Source organism: Artemia franciscana, chromosome 18, assembly GCF_032884065.1.
Source record: "Artemia franciscana chromosome 18, ASM3288406v1, whole genome shotgun sequence".
Lineage (NCBI taxonomy): Eukaryota > Metazoa > Arthropoda > Branchiopoda > Anostraca > Artemiidae > Artemia > Artemia franciscana.
In genome coordinates, this window is record NC_088880.1 from 16,918,537 (window position 1) to 16,940,874 (window position 22,338).

General features: G+C 38.4%; 1 protein-coding gene and 1 long non-coding RNA gene across 7 annotated transcripts in view; both read right to left on the reverse strand.

The window, feature by feature from the left end:
- Window positions 1-22,338, reverse strand: part of LOC136038681 (uncharacterized) — a 142,582-nt gene that overhangs the window by 43,361 nt on the left and 76,883 nt on the right. The window lies entirely within an intron of this gene.
- Window positions 8,338-22,338, reverse strand: part of LOC136038970 (uncharacterized) — a 22,948-nt gene continuing 8,947 nt past the window's right edge. Inside the window, exons 2-3 of the mRNA XM_065722489.1 lie at window positions 17,966-18,215; window positions 8,338-9,041 (exon numbers count right to left, since the gene is read on the reverse strand). Coding sequence (XP_065578561.1) covers window positions 8,537-9,041; window positions 17,966-18,215 — 755 coding nt within the window. The 3' untranslated portion in view covers window positions 8,338-8,536. The remainder of the gene's footprint in view (window positions 9,042-17,965; window positions 18,216-22,338) is intronic.

Here is a 22,338-nt window from a genome sequence, read left to right on the forward strand (position 1 = left end):
CGTTATACCAAACGTAAAGACTGATTTGACTCTTTCAGACTATCGGACGAGTCAAGTTGAGCTTTATACAAGGTTTTTGAAGCATGCAACAAGGTCGAATTCCCTCTAAAAAAAAAATGTGAGCTATTCTTAACATTCTAGTGCATACTGCTTTAGGATAGGATTCTAAGTGTGCAGACTGATTGATTTTTTATCGTGCTTTTTTTCACATGGGTATGCAGGCACATATGGAAGAGGCTCTTTTGAGCCTAACCTCTCACAAAATGTCCAGAATCTTCAATTGTTCCATATTTTATGTTAAATTAGTCTCTTGTCTAGGTTTTTAAAGAGCTGGGTCCCGCAAGAGTAAATTTCTGTTCATGCTCCTCGTGCTGTGTAAATGCTTATATACAAAATTAACTGCAATGTCTGAAGAAACAGGGGATAAGTAGGTAAAATTCTGTATTTTTTGCTTTCTTTCGTTTGTGGTTAAAAATTTGAAACTGTCAAAACTATGAAATAAGTCTTCCTTTGTCAAAAGAGCTGTAGGCTCAATTAATAAATCTATCTTAAATCCTAACAGAAATTTGACAACCCTTTAAATGACACTGACTCTACTCTTTTTATTACGAAAGTGCACATATGCATAAAATTTGATAGTATGAACAGGGTTATCATCACTAAAAAAGAAGAAGCAATTAATTATGCATAAAGTAGGAACATTAGCTGATCTTCAATCAGAGAAATGCGAGACTTGCCCAATTCCTGATACTCAATTCGATTTCAGAAACACCTCGATTTTCCCTGTCCCGAAAAACCGTCCCACCACTAATTTGTACTTTTTGGAGCTGGCCAAAATGCAGAGAATATTTTACGGAAACTGATTCTTCTGACAAAAAACGCTACATCATTCGATTTTGTAGTTAACGAGCGGTGAATTTGTAGTGTGCTGTGGCACTAACCAAGCCTTGGCGAATAAGAGAGTATGCAGTTACCACTTGAATGGAAAAAAAATTAAAACACTAAGAATTTCAAAGTAGCAAAGCTGAGCAGGCTAAAAGACAATGAATCATTGGCAGCGTAATAGCGCTGCCTAAGTAAAGAACGATGTGGGCACAATGAATTATTTATTTCTTTGCATTTTCTGACCAAGGCCCTTCCTATAGAACGAGTTTTCGCAGAAACTTCGAAAGGGGCTCATTCTATTAAAAACTAGAAGCTCTAGTGCCCTTTTTAAGAGTCAAAGGTGATTAGAGGGTGGCAAGTCCCCCCCCCCTCCAGCCAATCCCATCATTTCCCTACACACGTCTAACACAAATTCTGAGATAGCCATATTATTTAACAAAGTTGGAAGGTCCAGTTATTTTCCCTATCCTTCCCCAACACCCCCCACCAACAGCCTTCAGGGCAGGGGCTATAAGTTATACTAGGTGCCTATTATTAACGTATAAGGTTTTTATGGAAGGTGTGGTATAAACTTAGGAGGGCCTCCTTCGATTGGAAAATCAGAAATTCTAGTTTCTTTTTAAGAGTCAAAGGTAATGGAGGGCAACTAGCACCTTCCCCTTAAGCCCTCTTCTCACCCAACGCATCTGATTGAAATTGTGAGATATCCATTTTGTAAAAAATAACCCAAAGAACACATAAAATGCCTCTAGGGTTGACAAATCCCCAGAGCCCAGGGGCAAGTGTTGTAAGTTATGCTCCAAGGGTATGTAAGGTTTTTAGGGAATGGGTGGTCAATGAACTTTAGATGGGGTTCATTTGATTGGAAAACTCGGAAGTTCTAGTGCCCTTTCTCAGAGCCAAAAATGATTGGATGGCTGCCCCCCCCCAACGCTCATCATTTTCTAAAACCCATCCAATCACAATTTTGAGACAACTGTTTTTTCAACATTGTTGAAAGATCCAGTAATTATGCCTTTGGGGATGCCAAATCCCCCACAGCCACCAGGAAACGGTTGTAAGTTAGACAATTCGTTCAATGTTTACGCATGGTAATGTTATTGAAAAAGGTGGGCATGTTTGACCTTTATTTTTCAAAAAGACGAAGCGTATTCAGTGAGTCTTTTGGAGAATGCTTAGGAGATTGTTGAACTAAATCAATACACGTTATGTGCGCACGGGCTGTCAAAAGGGCGTAACTCAGGAATGATTAAGTATATTAATTTGGAACTCTCAGGAAATGAAAAGCGAAATTATCAATTGACCCAACAGACAATATTTGTAAGCTATAATTACCAATACTGCTAATGCTATCACAACTACTACTTCTACCACTAAATTTACTGCATATGTAGCGAGTGCTACCAAGGCTGAGGATATTTAAATAAACATTTGAGGTAACGTAGAGGGGAAAATCGAACTAAATCATTGTATACAGATTGCTGATAAGGCGTATCAACAATGTTTTTAGAACAGCTTACCGTATCTAGAGGAAACTTCTGGGGCAGCATGAGTGGGATGTTCCACTGAACAAAAGGCAATATGTACCTACTGTTGCTGCTACTACTAATACAACACTATTACTGCTATTACTGGTCCTACTACAACCACTTCTACTATGACACTAATACAATCAAGGCTACGTGTATGAAGGTGAAAATCTGACACAATATTGAGGGAGAATTTGAACAAAATCAAAACACACCCTACATGCAGATTGCCAAAAGGGCGTCTCTCAAGAATGGATTTGGGTATTAAGTTGGAAATTTCAAAGAATGCTCAAAAAGGAACATCAATTGAGAAAAAGGTAGTGCGTCCATGCCACTACTAACACTACTAACATCGTTGCTTTTGCTAATGCTACTACTACTGCTAATAATCTACACCAGCTAGTACTTCAGTTGCAACAAATTGTAAAACTTAGAGTATTCAAGATGAAAAGGACGTCAAAAGAGGGTGAAAGGAGCACTTCGGCAATATTTCTGGGACGACTTACCGTTTGAAGGTGAAACTTCTAGGGCATCATGAACGGTATGTTCAACTAACCAAAAGGCAACATGTACATGCTACTAATACAACAGTAATACTGGTACTACTTCTCCTTCTACCACCACTATTACCATGATACTTGTACTATTAAGGCTATGTATATGAAAGTAAAAATTCGAAAGAATACTGAGGACAAATTTGAACTAAAATCAAAAGACATTACGTGCATTCAGATTGTAAAAAAGGCGTATCTCGAGATTTGATTTTGGTATTAAGTTGGAACTTCCAAAGAATGCTTAAATGGGAGGATCAAGTGACTAAAAGGCGACATGTGCAAGCAACTACTAAAACTAGAACCCCTGCTACATTTACTAGTTCTACAACTACTGTTACTCGTACGGATGTTTGACTGTGCCCTCCAATGGCTTGAAAAAGGTAGCTGTTTCGTCGATATTTGCGCAGTGGATTTCCGAAAGGCCTTTGACCTAATCCGCCACCAAACTGCAGGCATGAATCTCCAGGAAATGAGGGCCAAACGATTCTTGCTCTCAGCTCGCTGCTCCCCAGAATCTCATATTGCTAGTGTTTTTTTTTTCAATGCCTGATCAATTGCACGAGTGCTATTGATTATAAAAGGGCTTGGAAGTAAACAAATTTGTTAATTCTACATCGAATGCATAATATATAGCAAGAAGGAAGCCTACTCCTTTGTTTACTTTTTTACGTATAGCGGGGGTGAACCTAGAGAGGAAAGGTGGCAACTTTTGGGAATTTCCAGCCCAAATGTCGTCCCGTCATCCTGTGTAATAGCCCTTCTTTCGGTTGGTCCCAATTTTCGCAGCAAATCTATTACATTTTTCTGACAAAATTTCGCATAAAATTTGTTCCCGGGTAATATGGGCATGAGAAATGAAATAATATATTAGCATCTGTTCTACTTGCACAACGTGTCTCCGACCTTTAGTTTTCTATGTTTTTCAACTCATACGGTCAAAGAAAGGTTTTTGACCTCAAATTTTTCATTCTGATCTCTATTATACACCGAAATGTAAACACACAATTTTCCATGATTTTTTAAAGGTTGTGTACAGGCCTTTTTCAATCTTCTGAAAAGAGGATTGAAAGGCGCAATAAGTCCCCGATTATGTATGTATACCAAAACATCTATAGATCTATAATGGAGCGTTACAACCTAACTGTGTCATCCTTTAAAAAAAATTAATGTGATTATTTAATGTGATTAATATAAAAAATCCAATAACGTTTCCCCATTGCAATCTTGGTCTCATTAAAGAAATACACTACTATACAAAATACCATAAGACTTGCTCTGCAATATTCTTTTAAGATCAGTAAATCTAGCACTTTCCCTTTTAGGCAAAGATACTCAAATATGATGATACAATTTTATCTATACATATTCCCGTTTAAATCTACAGAAATAATGTTGCGTGACGTTGGTTAATGGCACCTATACATTAATTATTTTCCAACCGAGTTTGCTCATTTCTAGAAAACTCGTTCCGTTTAATTCAAAATCATTCCTTGCTCAAATAGAACACTGACTCCAACTTACAAACGAAGCAGATTTAAATGGATATATTTTTATTTTTATAAAGGAAGTTTTTTTTATAAAAAAAAAAAAATGAAAAAAAGCTAAGTTTGAGAAAACCTAGCCTCCAGAAAATTTAGAAGATCTGCAGTTGCCTGATTTAAATGTCTCGTCATCAGCAGCCAAAGAAATTTTGATGAAACAACCTTCAACTTCAGGAAGATTTCTTGAGCTTTTTGGAAAAGTGTAAATTGTTATTCTCATAATTTCAAGAAGGATTTTCTATATTGGTAAAGATACCGTCAATTTCAGAAAAGCTGGTTGTATGCTTATCCATGGTTAATGTATCCAAATTCACTAAAAGACAGGCTTTGTAGAAATTCTGTGTTATTTAAGGCAGCCTTGAAGAGACATTTTTGTTTTATTCGTGATAAAAGCTCACAAAGACTTCAAATATTTTCATGTAGACACAAGGGCTCATGCCAAATCCAGTGCCAGCATGAAGTTGCAATTGATGCTAATAACTTATGTGATTCAATGGCAATGAAGAAAAAAAAAACATCAAAGAGCAACTGGATTCTGCTACATCTGATATTATACAGATAAACCGAAGCAAACTTCCACCTATTTTTAAAGCAATAACATTTTGTGGTGCTCATGACCTTTCTCTCCGAGGAAAACGTTCACATGGAGGAAACTTTGAAGACCTGCTTCGTGTTCGCATTGAAGCAAGAGATCTAGTCCTTAAGACCATATAAAGCTAAATATACATTTCATAGAGTCCAAAATTAGCTGATAAATATTTGCGTGACTATACTACAAGATACAATAGTCAAAGAAGCAAATGATAGCGAAGCATTCTTTTTTGCTAGCAGATGAAACTGCTTGTATTAGTGGGAAAGAGCAGATGTCAATAGGGGTGCGTTACATAGAGACGGATTCAAACGTTGGATGGATGATCTAAGAAGAATTTATGGGGTTTGCCGAACTTGAACAATTAGATGCAAGAAGTATTGCTGATGCAATTTTGCATTTCACAGACAAGACAGGACTAGACAAGACAGAGCTAATTAATTTAGGATTTGATGGATGTTCAACGATGGCCGGAAAAGATTCTGGAATTCAACGAAGTATCCGGGAAGAATATCCAAAAGCTGTGTATTTTCACATTGCCTCTCATAGATTAAATTTAGTTGTCAATGACCTAAATATTGTACCAGAGATTAAGAACAAAATAGGCACAAAAACAAGGTATCTGATTCTTCAGGGAGAGCACTCTTAGAAGGAAAAGATCCCAAAAATTCATGTTCTGGGTGAAACAAGGTGGTCTGAGAAGTACAAATGCATATGCAACTTTTCAAACAATTTCATAGCCATCAAGGAAGCTTTGAGTAAACTTTCCATTGACAATGAGGTTAACCAAGAAACGTGATCTTATGCATCTGATGTATCTTCTAAGTATCTACTCATCTACATGGCCTGTGCATGTGACTGATTTCATTTGATGTAAAACTGGACTCCTGCATGAAGCTTAGTGCTGTATATACTCCCACCCTCAACCCCACCGACTCAACGTCCCTGTTTTAAGTTCAGGCTCTTCAGTTTGACATTGGAACATCATCAGTAATTTTATCGTATGTCTAAAAATCATTCCAGATACTCTTCGTACCTTGAGCCAGTTGTAAACAAACTGCAGTCCGTATATTTTGACCTACATGCTGTATTATAGACACGTAAAAGAGAAATTGTTAGGGTTTTTCAAAAGCATAGAGTAGACCCAGTCACGGAATTCGAAGGAATTTTCACGGAATTACAAGAAACCTTTGATTTACTTGAAATTGAAATCAAAACACCTAGAACAACCGCAAGACAATCTCATTGCTCAAACATTTCTGTGACTAATCCAATAGGTTAGCTGTTTGATTCCTTATTTGGACTTGTTCTTGTGTCACTTGAATGTAGATTCAATGACTACAACAAAACCCCGTTGAAGGGAATTCTTATTCATCCCAGCATTTTAAGAAACATGGAGAAGGATACATTTGTTAATGCTATGAAAGATCAAACTAAGACAATGAAATTTTAATTCCATGATAATGAAAATCTAAAGTGGAAGCAAGAGCCAGGTACGATGTGTGGAAAAGTAAAGACTGTGGTGAGGAAGTGAACCTTGTAGACCTTCTATCTGAAACTACATTTCCTCTTCAATTATGAGAGCCCTTGTTAACTATCTGACCATCCAGCCAGCAACATGTGCTGTGGAGAGATCGTTTAGCACCCTAAGGCGAGTAAAACATGGCTAAGGAGCACAATGAGTGAAGAACGCCTATCAAGTTTATGCTTATTAAGACTTCGCAGGTGTAGAGTACAAGAGCTGACAATAGACAAATTTTCAAAACAGAAGCGAAATCTACAATTTTCTTTTTCTGAAAAGTTTTAATTTTGTGATTTAAAGATCATATCTTCGATTCTTTTGATAAGTTAATTTTTTTTACAATGTAACATCATTTTCTCACTTATTTCTATTTGTTTGAAAATATACTTTTACTTCCTGGTTATTGTTTGGTTGCATACATCCTTAAAGTTATGCTTGTTTAGTAGATCTTATTGTTTATAAGTGTTTATGGCTTTGCTATATATTGAAATATATATTTATTATTTTATGTCAACACCAACTATAGATAAATAAACCCCTTTAAAAGGATTAATGGTTTTGTCACCAATAAAAATATCACACGTCTTCAAAATTCTGAAACCCTCTGGTATGTTTGGTCCTAAGTTCGCTTTTCTTAGGGTTATTTGCGCGATAAATCCAAATCTTAAATCCATTTTTTTTGGTCTTGTTTTTGAGTTATCATAAGTTTTTGAATTTTTAGGGATTAAAAAATTCGTGATTATGTTGTCAACTCCAATCTCACTCATGTGGTTCACAACAGAGACTGTCGCTAATAGGGTAAATGTGATTTTTAGCGGAACCCGTCAATGCTGACAAAATTTTCTGCCACCCTTGTGTTTTTTTTTATTTCTGTTTTTGTTGATTTTGAATGCAAGGCCAATATCAAATTGCATTTTACACTTTTAAAGGAAAAAGTGTGTGTCTGTACAATAAGGTGCTCTCTAATGAAAATAATAAAGTATATACGGATATTCAAGGATATAAAGTATTTTTCACAGTCCCCCCCCCCTAAAATTCAGCTTATGGGCGCCAATGAGAGGTCATAAGGGAGCACAGAAATGAAATTGAAACTTGTTGGGAGGATTTATGAGTGAAGGTGTGAATAGATAGGTTGAAGGAGGAGCGTGTGCACCTATGTTGGCCTCAGGGGCCTTGGTACTTTCTCACCGGACTTGAAATGAAAGGACCATGGGGGGCTATATATCTCGATTTAACCTTATTTGACAAGCATAGTCGTCATCAGGAATATTTATACTGCAGATCGGGGAATGGGGGCAAATACGTTATGCAAGATAACATTTGTTTTATGTTCGAGTAAAAGCTCAGGAGGTGTTTAATGTCACGTCCCTTTTTAACAGCTATCTGGTGATAATTCGTCTGGTCACTGTCAACAAGAGTGCCACGAAGGAAAAGTAGGGCATCATGTGTCATTGATTGAGAAAAATCTTGTGAAAAATCATTCTCACTCCAAAGTGCGGATATTATGTCCAAAATAGTTTTCCCCACTCATGATAAGTATTAGTCCCCAAGCTTAACTTTTAATAGTGTCATTATAAAAAAAAACCATGGACGATACAATAGTAACGGTATTCATTAATGTTCTACTAAATAAGGGAACTCCTTTTCTGTTTATAAAAAAACCGTCATAAACAATCTTACCCTACAGTATCTAAACAAAACAAAATGGACACAATAATAGCTTTAGAGGAAATTTTTTTATTTTATTATAGACCATTACGGTATCGATTTTCTCTTTTTCTTCTTTTCTTTATCCAAATCCATTTCGACGCCACTATCGTCTAGCGCTAACTTATCAACTAGTACACTTTCACTTAAATCGGCCTTATTTTTCTTATTTTTCTTTTTTACTAGTATTTCAATTATTTCCGATCCTACTAGATCACATTCCTCTTTAACTTGTTTCGTCTTTTGTCTTTTCTGCTCTGGTTCTTCAAAACCCCTAGAACTTTCATTATTTTTAGAAAGGCAAAAATCTTTACTATTATCCAAGTCACATAGTTGTTCAAAAATATTTTTCTTCTTCCGGGATGGCTTTGCAGGAGAACCTGATGATTTTTTAATATTATTTCGGTTTGACTTCTTCCATTTTGAAGCTCTATTTCAGTGTTTCCCTCTTTTTCCTTTTTCAATTTTGGAACATTGAATTCTTCTGTTATAGCAACAGATCGTGACCTTTTCCTCGGTATGCTTTCTTGCATCTTCGTTTTCTCAATTTTTGTAACTTCCGGCTCGGTCTTTCCTTCGGTAAGTAACTGTGGTGGCTTAAAAGCTTTACGGAGTATTCTCATCACTTCCTCTTCTGTGAAATGTCTACTAGCTTTTGGTTCGTTTTTGGGCTTAAATTTACCGTGAGGAATTGTATAGCCGCTTGGTGGGTCACTGAAAGCGAAATCAAATTTACCAGTTAATATTATAATAAAACGATTTTAGAAAAACCATGACCATATTTTTCTATTTTTTTTTAGACGTTATCACTTATGTAGGCTAAAAAACGAAAAAAAAAAAATCATATCAATTACATATTGCCCATTAGGCTTGATAAGCCATTCATATCTTTCCCAAAGTTGCATAATTGCCCGCTAACTGAAAGATGTGCCTTAATTCTTTTTGTTTTAAAAAATAACAAAAAAAACAAAAAAAAAATTCATTAAAGGTATTGACAGGAAAAATATTTATAAAAAACGTTTCAAATGCATGCTGTCAGGGCCGAAGGCTATTTTGCAAGTTTAAAATACGGCATCATTATGCCAAAACTTTTTCAGAAACGATAAAATAAGCTTGAATATAACCAAGTGATCATAATAGCTAATGCCACTTCTTATTATTGAAAATATGTAATAAATCAATCGAAGATATCAAACTGTACTTACCCACTTTAAGAGCAATATCAAAACTTGAGCAAAACAAGGTGTCTTACAGAAAACAAAAATTAAAAGATGACAAAAGCCTGCGTTCTATTTCAAATAACAGAATGATTCATAATAACGGTAAACTTGTTTTTTTTTTCAAAAAGACAGAAAAAAAAAAAAAAAAAATAACACTTAGATTTTTATTTTGACGTTTCAGGTATGCACATTTTTGTGAAACTGATCATGTAAAGAACAAAATATCTTTTAGCCTATCATGGAGAAATAGCACACTTAAAAAAATGAAATAATTTTAGCAGCATTGAGCGGCCACATTATTGTTGCATTAGGTGGTCAAGATTTTGAGATTCAAAACTTCTTTTAGTTTCAATTATCGAAATAATTGATCTTCTTAATCGATTTTTAGTTAGTTCTTTAAACTACTTGACTTAACTTGACTTAATGCTCCTGCCGAAATGCTTCTGGCGTCGAGAGTGATGCTACATGGTGCCTCCATTTGGACCGGTCTCTTGCAAGGATGTGGACATCCTCCTGAATATTTGCCATGACTAAGAAGGCACCTGTCGTGTCCTTCCATCTGGTTGGGGGACGACCTCTTGGGCGTTTCCCGCCGTGCAGCACGGGATCAAAGTCAAAAATCGTTCGTGCGGGAGTGTCGGGGGGCATGCGAAGGAGATGTCCGTACCAGCGTAGTGTTCGTTGGGCGAGTTGGACTGAGAAGGGCGTTTGACCAGTTAAAGCCAGGAGGTTCTCGTTGCTAACAAAATCGTGCCAGCGTTGTCCTTCAATGCGGCGAAGGTGTTTTGTTTGAGCTATATTTACGGTGCTAAGCACAGACCGAGTGGCTGGCCAAGTTTTGGCTCCGTAAAGAAGCACGGATCCCACCGAAGCATTGTATATGCGCATCTTGGTCCTACGGCTGATAGAAGGTTTCCTCCAAAGGGCGCTTAGTCTTCCCACTACTGCTGAGGCTTTGGCAATTTGGTGCATTAGATCTTTAAGGATTGATCCGTCATTTGAGAGGATAGAGCCAAGGTATGTAAATTCCTCAACAATCTCAGCTGGTTTGTCACCGACCATTAGGACTGGCGGGGGACGCGGCGAATTACGGGGTTCAACAAACATCACTTTTGTCTTCTGTAAATTAATCAACAGCTCTATCTTTAAGGCTTCATCAGCAAGAATTTGTAGGGCTTCTGTGAGCTTCGACGGTGAATCAGAGACAAGAGCAAGGTCATCGGCATAGTCAGCGTCTGAAAGTACTCTATCACCGTAATGCAACCCAAACTGGAGGCGGTTTATGGTCCGAGTCATAATGTAGTCGATGACACAATTAAATAGTTCTGGGGCAGCAGCACAACCCTGACAGACTCCAGTATTGATTTCAAAAGATGAGCTGCGTCTGCCATTGACTTGCACGCAGCTCTCAGTCCCTTTGTGGAGCCGCTCGAAAAGGTTGCAGTACTTCGCTGGTAGTTCCGTTGTTTTCAATATGAGCCAGAGTGATTGCCGGTCGACAGAATCGAAAGCAGCCTTGAAATCCACAAAGGCAACATGCTTTTTGTTGAAATTCTCGAGTCTTTTCTATCAGCTGCCATATTGTGAATATTTGCTCCACGGTGGACCTTCCTGGCATGAAGCCAGCCTGTTGGATTCTTCGTTGGCTTCTGAGGAAAGTGGTACAGTGGTCCAGGAGGGTCATAACGAAGAGCTTCCCGGGCACAGAGAGGAGTGTGATGCCACGATAGTTGGAGCAGATTCTGCGACTGCCTTTCCGTTTCCAGAGAGGCAGAATGATGCCCGCTCGCCAGTCTTTTGGAATCCATTCGGTACGAAATACTATGGAAAACAGTACTTGGAGCCAGAAAAGGGTTGCTGCCCCACCATATTTCAGCAGTTCTGCAGGGATACCACAGACTTCTGGGGCTCGGTTATTTTTCATCCGTTTCAGAGAATTTAAGATTTCTGTAGAGGTGAAGGGGTGGTGCACACTTTCACATGGGGCCTCAGGGGTGTTGGATGCAACTTGAAGAAGGTCAGGGTCGGGTTGGCTAACATAGTCCAGGGTTAGAAGTGAAGAGAAGTGATCCTTCCAGGCGGACAGTTGAGCGCTCTCGTCAGTGATAATATTTCCATCATTAGATATGATAGGGCCTAGAGAGGATGGCTTTCCATCTGTAAGATCCCGAAGGTGTTTGTATAAAGCGCACGTATCACCCTTTCTGGCGGCCTCCTCGAGATCAGCTGCCTTTTTTTCGGTGAACAGCTTTCTGTCTCTTTGGAGGAATTTATTTCTTACGCCATTTAGACGTCTGTAGGTAACCATGTTCTTCGCTAGGCGTGCTTTGCGACGCTGTTAAATAATATCTAGAGTTTCCTGCGATATCCAAGACTTTTCTCTGGGTTTCAGACGACCAATAGTACTTTCGGCCGAAAGCAGTACGCCGTCCTTGAATAGTTGCCATGCTTTTTCAGATTCTGAAACTTGACCGAGACAGTCGAAACGGTTTGAGATGGAGACAGCATAGACCTGGCGCGTGTTGAGTTTGTGAGATTGTTCAGGTCTAATTTGGGAGGATGGTGGTCACTTTTCTGGGCTTTCAGGCGTAGTCTAAGGTTAGAAACGACAAGCCTGTGGTCGGTGTTTCCCAATTCTGCACTTCTGTAAGTTTGGCAATTAGTTATAGAGGAACGCCAGCGTCGGGACACGAATATGTAGTCTAACATCTTTCTTGTTCGTCCGTCATTGCTATACCAGGTATATTTGTGAACTTCTTTCCTTTGAAAAAGGGTGTTGGTGATCTAGAGATCGTGCATTTTGCACAGCTGAAGGAGCCTTAGCCCATTGTCGTTCAAGCAGTCGGGTGTTTCAGGTCCTAGAACACTGTTCCAAACACCGTCTGTATCTCTGACAGTGCCGTTGAAGTCGCCAAGAAGGGTTAAAACATCATGAGGGGATACTTTTGCTTGGATGTTAGACAGCTGGGCGTAAAAACGATCTTTCACCTCATCTGAGGCTTGGTTTGTTGGGGCGTAGCAGACAATGATGGTCCATTTTCCATGTTTGTGCTGGATTTGCGCTGTTAGTATCATGTCTGAAATTTGCTCGTAAGAAAAGAGGCACCTCCTGGTCCGAGAGTCTAGCACAAGTGCGACTCCATTAGATTTGGTTCTCTGGTCACCCGACCAGATTAGGTGATAGCCTTCACCGATGTCTTCAGAGTCATTTCCTATAAGGCGAGCTTCAGTTACGCCTGCTACAGCCACGCCATAACGCTTGAGTTCTAGCGCAAGCATTGACTTTGCTCCAGGGAAGTGAAGGGTCAGAACATTCAACAAAGTCTGGAAGCAGTAGCTGTACTGGTTTGACCACATGAAGCAAATAGAGTCGATGGACCACCCAGAAGTTGATTGTTGCTTGACATATTCCATTTGACCAATTTATGGTCAAAATTTGACCAAATTATGGTCAAATTTCGGTCCGGGGACATGCTGAAGTCTTGAAAGGTACAAAGAAGATCGATCATCCGAGGCAATAACATCACTATTCGTTGCAATTAGGTTCGGGTGGAGGGTCGCAAGCCTAACCGACCCAAGGGCTGGGACCTGATTAGCTAGAGTCTAACTATTGAGTGTCCCTAGGGTGGGCTCCACCCACCTTATGAGGTCAAGGCCACCCTTTACGTGGAGCGTTTAGTTAGGGGATTCCCCCATATCCAGTGGTACGTGGTCAGCAGACCAAGGTCTGCTTCATTCCGGACGAGCTCCACCCACTATTATAGTCGCTTCAGTATATTACCCGGAAAGTGCAAGAAACCGGGGTGAATTGGTCTTCTACCTCCAAACGACTGTTGATCACCTGAGAAGTATATACAGTAGCCCTGCTTTTATTATAGGAGGAGACTTTAACCAAACCAAGAAGAGTTGGTTATCATCTTGTTTGTCTTTAAAACAAGTAGTACACATACCCACCCACTCTTTGGGGGCATATTGGACCTTATACTCACAAATTGTGATGATTTTTACTCCCCTCCCTTTTCTCTTGGTCCCGTTGGTATGTCAGACCACAACGCAATTCTTTGGAAAGCAAGAGAGTCTTTACCAAAGCCCAAACTATCCCGTGTTACTGTTCGTCCTTGTACGGAGTCGGCCATTTGTGAATACGGTCGATGGATTGGCACATATGACTTCCCAAAGTGTACAATACCGGGCTCTTAGAAACCAAGGTATCCGATTTCAATGCCACGTTATACAGTCAATACCTAAAGATCTTTACAACAAAATCATTTGTTGTTAGTGAATACGACAAACCATGGATATCCCCAGCTATTTAATCACTAATAAAAGAGAGGTCTCGACTCTACTCCCGTAGTGATATAATCAACGGCAAGAAATTGCGAAATCAAATAGTCTCTTTGGTAAAGAAAGCCAAAGCTCGGTATGGTCGTGAAACCATGCCCTACCAATTACTTACTTGAGACCCCAAAAAGTGGCACAACGCTGTGAAAAAGGTGGCCGGCCAAGCTCTTGACAGCAGTGTAAAGATCAGCAATGATGGCGGGTCCTTAATCAGTGCAGAAGAAGTGAGTGAATTCTTCACCAAGATCAGTACTACCTATCCAAATATTACGGCTCATGAAAAGTCCACCATACTTGAAAAATGTGAGCCTGAGAACAACATAATAGTCAACATAAGTGAGTTTGATGTTTACACGGAATTACGGAAGATCAAACCGAATACATTTTCATACCCTGGTGAATTACCTGCCAAACTGCTACGTGAATATGCAGCCTTCATAGCATTACCACTGTCCAGCATCATTAACGAGTGTTTTGCTTCTGGCTTTTTTCCGTCACAGTGGAAAAGGGCCTATATTAGAATTATTCCAAAAAAGCGCGCCCCTAGTGCATGCGACGATCTCCGCCCGATCTCACTTACACCTTGTTTGGCAAAAGTAACTGAGGCCTTTATACTCAAGTTTCTTCTGAAACAAATTCATGGGCGTATTGATAAATTCCAGTACGGTGGACTCCCCAAGTGTAGTACTACAATCTACCTAGTACGGATGTTTGACTGCGTCCTCCAATGGCTTGAAAAAGGTAGCTGTTTCGTCGACATTTGCGCAGTGGATTTCCGAAAGGCCTTTGACCTAATGGCCTTGTACTTGACTTCTTAACTGGCCGAAAACAAAAAGTCTTTGCACTCCACGAAAACGATTCGGATTCATCATGGTCAGATACTTCTTGCGGGGCCCCACAAGGCACAAAATTAGCTGGAATAATTTTCCTGACTGTAATTAATTCCCTGCTTAACCATCACGACGACCGTTACAAGTTTGTAGATGATCTGTCCATAGTGCTCGCTTACCTGGTCGAAAACACTATCATAACAAAGCAGTTTTCAGACCAGTTATTTGATCAGCTAAAGACCGAATGCTCAAGTCATGATCTTACCATTAACGTAGCCAAGTCGAAGATAATTCGTTTCAACCCTCTGAAGCGGAATATAGATATGCCTCTAGTCTCTTTCCCGATTGTGAACGAAATAAAAATCTTAGGAGTAACTTTCACTAGTGACTGTAGTTTCAGTGCCCATATTAATTTAACCGTCCACAAGGCTAATGTAAGCCTTCAGACACTTACCAAAATGAGGCGTTTTTGGGTGTGATACTAAAAGCCTTCTCCATGCTTACACATGTTATGTTCGCCCGTTGCTCGAGTACGCATGCCCGGTGTGGGGTCCATCTGCTATCCGCACAGCGTATCTATTACGCGACATAGAGTGCGTCCAGAAAAGAGCAACAAGGATTATACTCCGAGACCGTGGCATACCCTACGATCAAGCCCTCGCTAAATTAAATTTATCGCCACTTAAAGTCCGGCTGGAAAACCTTATTCACCAATTTGGAAAATTCATCCTAGCCAATAAGAGCCACCGATCTTTACTACCCGAACCAGCCCCTCCAATAGCCGAACTCGATTACGAAATAAACTTGTACCCCCTAAAGTACGAACAATCGATACGCAAACTCATTTGTGCCTTTTTTCACATCAGTTTTTAATGCTGAGTTGTAGCGTGTGATTTTTGTTTAAATGTATGATTTTTGTGAAAAAACTGAATTTAGCTCTATGCTACGATAGTTTTTAAATATACCGATCTCTCTCTCTCTCTCACCATAATAAACTACAGTAATAAATAATTACAAAGATATTACTTTAGTTTCACTAATATCTATGATGGCTGCAAAATAAGTTAGTTTTGTATTCTAGCCAAATGATGTGCAATTTTTTGTTTACATAAGAGAAAAACTACGTTTAGTCAATTCAAACTTGGTTCTTTAAAATACTGTCACACATAATTACTAAGATACTACTCTAATCCAACTGATTCTCATTCTCACAACAAAATATTTCAGTTTTGTATGCTATTCATAACTACAAAGTTATAGAAATAATTATTTTGCTTGATTGCGGTTAACCTTGCCCTTTAAACTAGGGTCACGAACAAAAACACTTAAACAGCAAGACAACATTGAACTTACTCGTATCTCTTGTATTTTTGCAAAAACTCCCATACGATTGAACACTCATAAACAGGGAGAGGGGTCTCCTTCCCTCAAGATTGCTCCAAGTGTCTCCATCACAGAAAAATTACAGCCTAAGATGGAACTTTTTCAAATTTCTGACACTCCCCTCAGAAAAGACCCCTGACATATCCCCCCTTAATGTTCGAACTTATAGGCACCAATAGTCAAATACATAGTCAAAATAATAAAATGGAATATGTCAAGCAACAATCAACTTCTGGGTGGCCCATCGACTCTATTTGCTTCATGTGGTCAAACCAGTACAGCTACTGCTTCCGGACTTTGTTGAATTTGATGCCAGTTCATATCATCCTTTCGTGTGCTGTGCTACTTCATTCGTCTTGCGGTCAGTATACTTCATTCCAGTAATGAAACGGAGGTATATCATCTCAAAAGTCAGTAGTTCTCTCTCGTCTTTAGTTTTGAGAATCCAGGTTTCGTATAGGCACCTGACAATGGGGACAATCAGGGTATCGAGCTGGTGCATTTTTATTTATTTTAAATAGATGATGATTATTCCATAGACTGTCCAGTAGTCGGAGCTGACAAGCGAAAGCTCTCACTTTATATGAGCTGTGAGAACTATTTAAGGATATGAATCTCGGAGATAAAAGAAGTGGTTGACTGTTTCAACCTGTAGTCCAACGATGAAAATAATGGCGGGATGATTTATTTCATTGTTGGTGGTCGTCAAAATCTTCTTTTGACCATGCCAAACGGCTTGGTGGTTTCATAGAATTCCTTTGCCTGTAATTAGAGTTCATGTGCCGAATTTACAAGGTGAATTACATTTTTAGAGTAATCAAGCTTGTGAATAAGCAATCATATTATTTTTGCATCATTTTCTGACTGTTTAAGCGACATAATGGGATTTAGAAAGAGATTGAAAACGGGTGGTGACGAAAAACAACTTTGATATATATATATATATATATATATATATATATATATATATATATATATATATATATATATATATATATATATATATATATACTGTTTGTTTGTTTGTATGCATGTACCTCTTTTAATCTACTGTACTTCTTTATTTCTGCTCTCAAAAGAATCTACTGTGGTTTTTGTTTAAGCAATCAACAATTAAAAAAAAAAACAAAAAAAAAAAACAACAAAATAACTGTGGTTTTTGTTTAAGCGATAGACAGTTGCAGATCAAACTAAAGAAAAACTAAAAAGAAAACAGAAAAAAAGGAAAAAAAAAAAAAAAAAAAACCAACCGTTTTTTGTTTAAGTGATCAACAGTTGCAATTCAAACTAAAAAAAAAATAAATAAAAAAAGAAGAAGAAAAAAAAAAAAAACTATATGCAGTTAAAAATTAGCACCTTGCATACGTGTTGCTGGGGCGCGCAGCGTTACAGAAACGCATGGCAGGGGTCAGCTAGTATATATATGTAGATTGTTTATTGGAAACCACGATTCACCGATTGTCGTGCTGTTAATTAGATATTAATCGATCGAAGTTTCACATGTGGCGTACAACTTAGAAAAAAGCATGATGTCAACCGCATACACTTTTAAGGGAAACCATCATCTTGACTTGAGATAAATAAGAAGGAACTGGCCGTGACTCGTCTTAGAAAGCAATGTGGTCTGTAAAGTTTTTCTTAACAATTAAATGGGTATTATCCACCCAGCTGGTCTATTAGCCAAATCAGCGGGATATTATCAACTAATTGAGGGAGGAATGGATCTAATAAGTGAAACTTTACTATGAGCATGAATATGCTGATAGTTTAATTTTTTTTACGATTTTCTGGGTTGGGGGCTTACTGTATTAACAGCCCAAATTAAATTTAATGGCCGTTAACTAAGAATTTTAAGAATACTTACTTTTCAAATCTAGCATAAAGGATCGGGACAGGTTTAAAATTATTGGTCTGAAAACGCAAGTTGTCTGTGCCTGGTGTGAAATCAGCAAGGGGTTTGCAATTACCATATCCTAGAAGGACAAATTTGGCAAAATCACCGTTTTCCACTATACTTCCTTGCCAAGTATCATCACTAGCCCCATCTGGTTTGAGGATTTGGATAGCCAAGTCCAAATAGGTAAACACCTTATTTCTTGCATCCCAGCATTGACCTGTAAAATAATAATAATGTAGTAATAGTGTAAGAGTCGGGTTTAATAACTTTAACTGAAAATGATGACAAAATCTTTTCAGTTTCAGGAGGAAAACTGAATGTATGAAGCCACAGAAATCAAAGTTTAGAGCACACAAGAACAGCAAAATGTACACCCTTAAACTTACAAGGAAGGAGGATGAATAACACTTAGAACAGCTTGAAATTATCTAACCAATGTTATTGACGAAGTAAGCAAATAAAATTAGTCATATGCAATTTTCGAGCTTACTTCTGTGCATGATACGTATCTTATAGCAAGCAACATAGCAAGATATCTTATAGCAAGTTTATAGCCGTATGTTTTTTTTTATTTAACGTATGGATTCGGAATAAAAACTAAAATTTCGATACACTGTTCCTGGAAACACTTACGTCAATTAAAACATATATTCTAGAAATTCTACATCAGATACTACAACATTTCCTTTTTGAGAATAGGTATGAAAAAGAAGTTTCAAGTCAACAAAGGAAATTAGTGGTCACAACTTAACTTTATCGAGGTTACTTTGCACGAAAACAGTATAAAATGAGGAATATTTGTCAATTTCTGTTATATGCAGGGCCATCAGCAGAGGGGACAGGATGGACCGTTACTCCAGGACCAGAAAATTATGGCTTAGAGAGATACATTCCGAAATTTGAATGATGAATGAAATTATGATAATTAATTCCACGGTCAAAAATCCGTCATAGTCCAGCCTTTCCTTCTTATAATCATGTGCATATTTACCCTCCTTGTCTCATTTATCCCTTTACGGGATTCGGAGATTGCAAACTTTCAATTTTATTACTGTAAGACCCTTGTAGATTGAAATTATTTAGGAAAATAACGCTTTCATAATAGTGATAAAAACAAAAAAAAATGAAAGAAAGAAAATTGCAATACTGCTAATTTTTACACTATTTACTTAAAATGGAATCAAACATTAATCAATTGTTCAACTATATCGTGACGCAGTTAAACGCTTTTTTGATTTCAATTCGGGAGAGGAAGTTTTCATGCGGCTAACACTTTTACAGGGTCACAAAAACATAAATAACAAGTTAGGCTTTAGATTTCGATCGACTTCATTTTTGTTTTGCACCTAAATTTAAATAAATTTTGGTTGTATACACTTCATTAATCCTTCACTCTAGAGCCGATGTTTGAGATAAGTCTGATTTATTTCCGTATATGTTTTTAAGTATAGCGCAAAGTTATCCACGACTTCCCTAAAAAAAAAAAAAGACCAATAACTCCAATCTCCTCCATAATGACTTCCTTAGGCCCAGTACTTATCTCCAAACTCCCAGCAGAAAGTCTGCACATGAACAGCCTCAAAAAAATATAGGACACTAAAGTCAGGGACATTAGGTGCCAAATACATTATCAGTTTTGAGACTAATCCCATGGTATCAACAGATCTGTTTATACCGATCTCAGAATATATTTGAGCTGGAGTGGCTTCTTCTGTCTTGCTGAAACTAGATCTTCATTTTAAGCAGCCACGAACAAGTTTTTATTTTAGTAAGGTTTAGATAGTATACAGTGAAATGGAGGAACTGAACAAAGGAGATACACACGTGCGTGGGCGGTTTTTTTTAGCCCACAGTTTTTTTTTTAGGCCACGGAGCCCACGTTTTTTTTTTAGGTTAACCTGTATCTAAAGAAGCGCTTCTATTTGACTAACGCATAGTGTTAACAAGAAACCCATGACAGCAGAACCAGGAAAAAGCATCCGCTGAACAAAATGTGCCAATATTCAAATCATTTATAAAAAAAGATTATTTTTTAACCAAACCACATTTGTGTGTCATTGATTAAACGAATAACATTGTTGTATTCACAAAGTAATTTAGAGTAACTGTTTAAAAATATACATAGCATGCATATTTATATAGCAGATCCTAGGTCCATACATACATAGGGACTTGGAAAATCCTTTCAATTGCCTTGGTTATATGTTAAAATTCTATTTTGTACACACAAAACAAGGAGGCGATGGTTCCCTCTAATACAAGAGCTAAGAGCTCGTATGGCACTTGTGACGAGGCATGAAGAGCTAAGAGCCAAGAGATCATATGGTATGAGCTCTAACAAAATTCTATGAATCAATAGATTGATTTAAAAGGAAAATAAGAGGCTTAATGCCGGTCAGGATTTAAAATAAGAGCTCTGAGTCACGATGTCCTTCTAAATATAAAAATTCATTAAGATCCGATCACCCACTCGTATGTTATAAATACCTAATTTTTCCTCTCCCTTTAGCCCCCAGATGGTCGAATCTGGTCAAGACTAGACTTTATCAAGTCAATTAGTGCAGCTCCCTGACACGCCTACCAATTTTCATCGTCCTAGCACGTCCAGAAGCACCAAACTCGCCAAATCACTGAACCCCTCCCCCCAACTCCCCCAAAGAGAGCGAATCCAGTACGGTTCCGTCAATCACGTATCAAGGACATTTGCTTATTCTATCCACCAAGCTTCATCCCGATTCCTCCACTCAAAGTGTTTTCTTCCAAGATTTCCCCCTCCAACTCCCCCCAATGTCAAAAGATCTGGTCAGGATTTGAAATAAGAGCTCTGAGACATGAATTCCTTTTAAATATCAAATTTCATTAAGATCCCATCTCCTATTCGTAAGATTAAAATACCCCAATTTTCACGTTTTCCAAGAATTCCGGTTTCCCCCTCCAATCCCCCAATGTTACAGGATCTGGTCAAATTTAAAATTAGAGCTTTAAGCACAAGATCCTTCTAAATATCAAATTTCATTAAGATCTGGTCACCCTTTCGTAAGTTACAAATACCTCAATTTTCAAATTACCCCCCCCCCCACCAACTCCACCAAAGAGAGCAAATCGGTCCGGTTATGTCAGTCACGTATCTTAGACAGGTTTTTATTCTTCCCATCCAGTGTCATCCTGATCTCACCGCTTTAAGTATTTTCAATGATTTCCGGTACCCCCAACAGCCCCCCCCCCCAATTACGCTGGATCCGGTTGAGATTTAAAATAAGAGATCTGAATTATGAGGTCCTTCTAAATAAGAAATTTCATTAAGATCCGATAACTCCTTTGTAAGTTAAAAATACGTCATTTTTTCTAATTTTTCAGAATTAACTCCCCCCCCCAATAGAGCGGATCCGTTCCAATTATGTAAATCACGTATCTAAGACTTCTGCTTATTTTTCCCACCAAGTTTCATCCCGATCCCTCCAATCTAAGCGTTTTCCATCATTTTAGGTTCCGCCACCTCAAACTCCCCCCAATGTCACCAGATCCGGTCGGGACTTAAAATAAGAGCTTTGAGACACGATATCCTTCTAAATATCAAATTTCATTGAGATCCGATCACCCGTTCGTAAGTTAAAAATGCCTCATTTTTTCTAATTTTTCAGAATTAACCCCCTCCCCACAGCTACCCCAAAGAGAGCGGATCCGTTCCGGTTATGTCAATCATGTATCTAGGACTTGTGCTTATTTTCCCCACCAAGTTTCATCCCAATCCCTCCACTCTAAGTGTTTTCCAAGTTTTATGTTCCCCCCACCCCCCACAATGTCACCAGATCCGGTCGGGATTTAAATAAGAGCTCTGAGACACGATATCCATCTAGATATCAAATTTCATTGAGATCCAATCACCCGTTCGTAAGCTAAAATACCTCATTTTTTCTAATTTTTCAGAATTAATCCCCCCAACTACCCCAAAGAGAGCGGATCCGTTCTGGTTATGTCAGTCATGTATCTAGGACTTGTGTTTATTTTTCCCACCAAGTTTCATCCCGATCCCTCCACTCTAAGTGTTTTCCAAGTTTTACGTTTCCCCCTCCCACCCCCCCCCCCCCAATATCACAAGATCTGGTCGGGATTTAAAATTAGAGCTCTGAGAAGCGATATCCATCTAAATATCAAATTTTATTGAGATCCAATCACCGGTTCGTAAGTTAAAAATACCTCATTTTTTTAGTTTTTCAGAATTAACCCCCCCCCCCCCCAACTACACAAAAGAGAGCAGATCCAGTCCGGTTATGTCAGTCATGTATCTTAGACAGGTTTTTATTCTTCCCATCCACTTTCATCCTGATCTCACCGCTTTA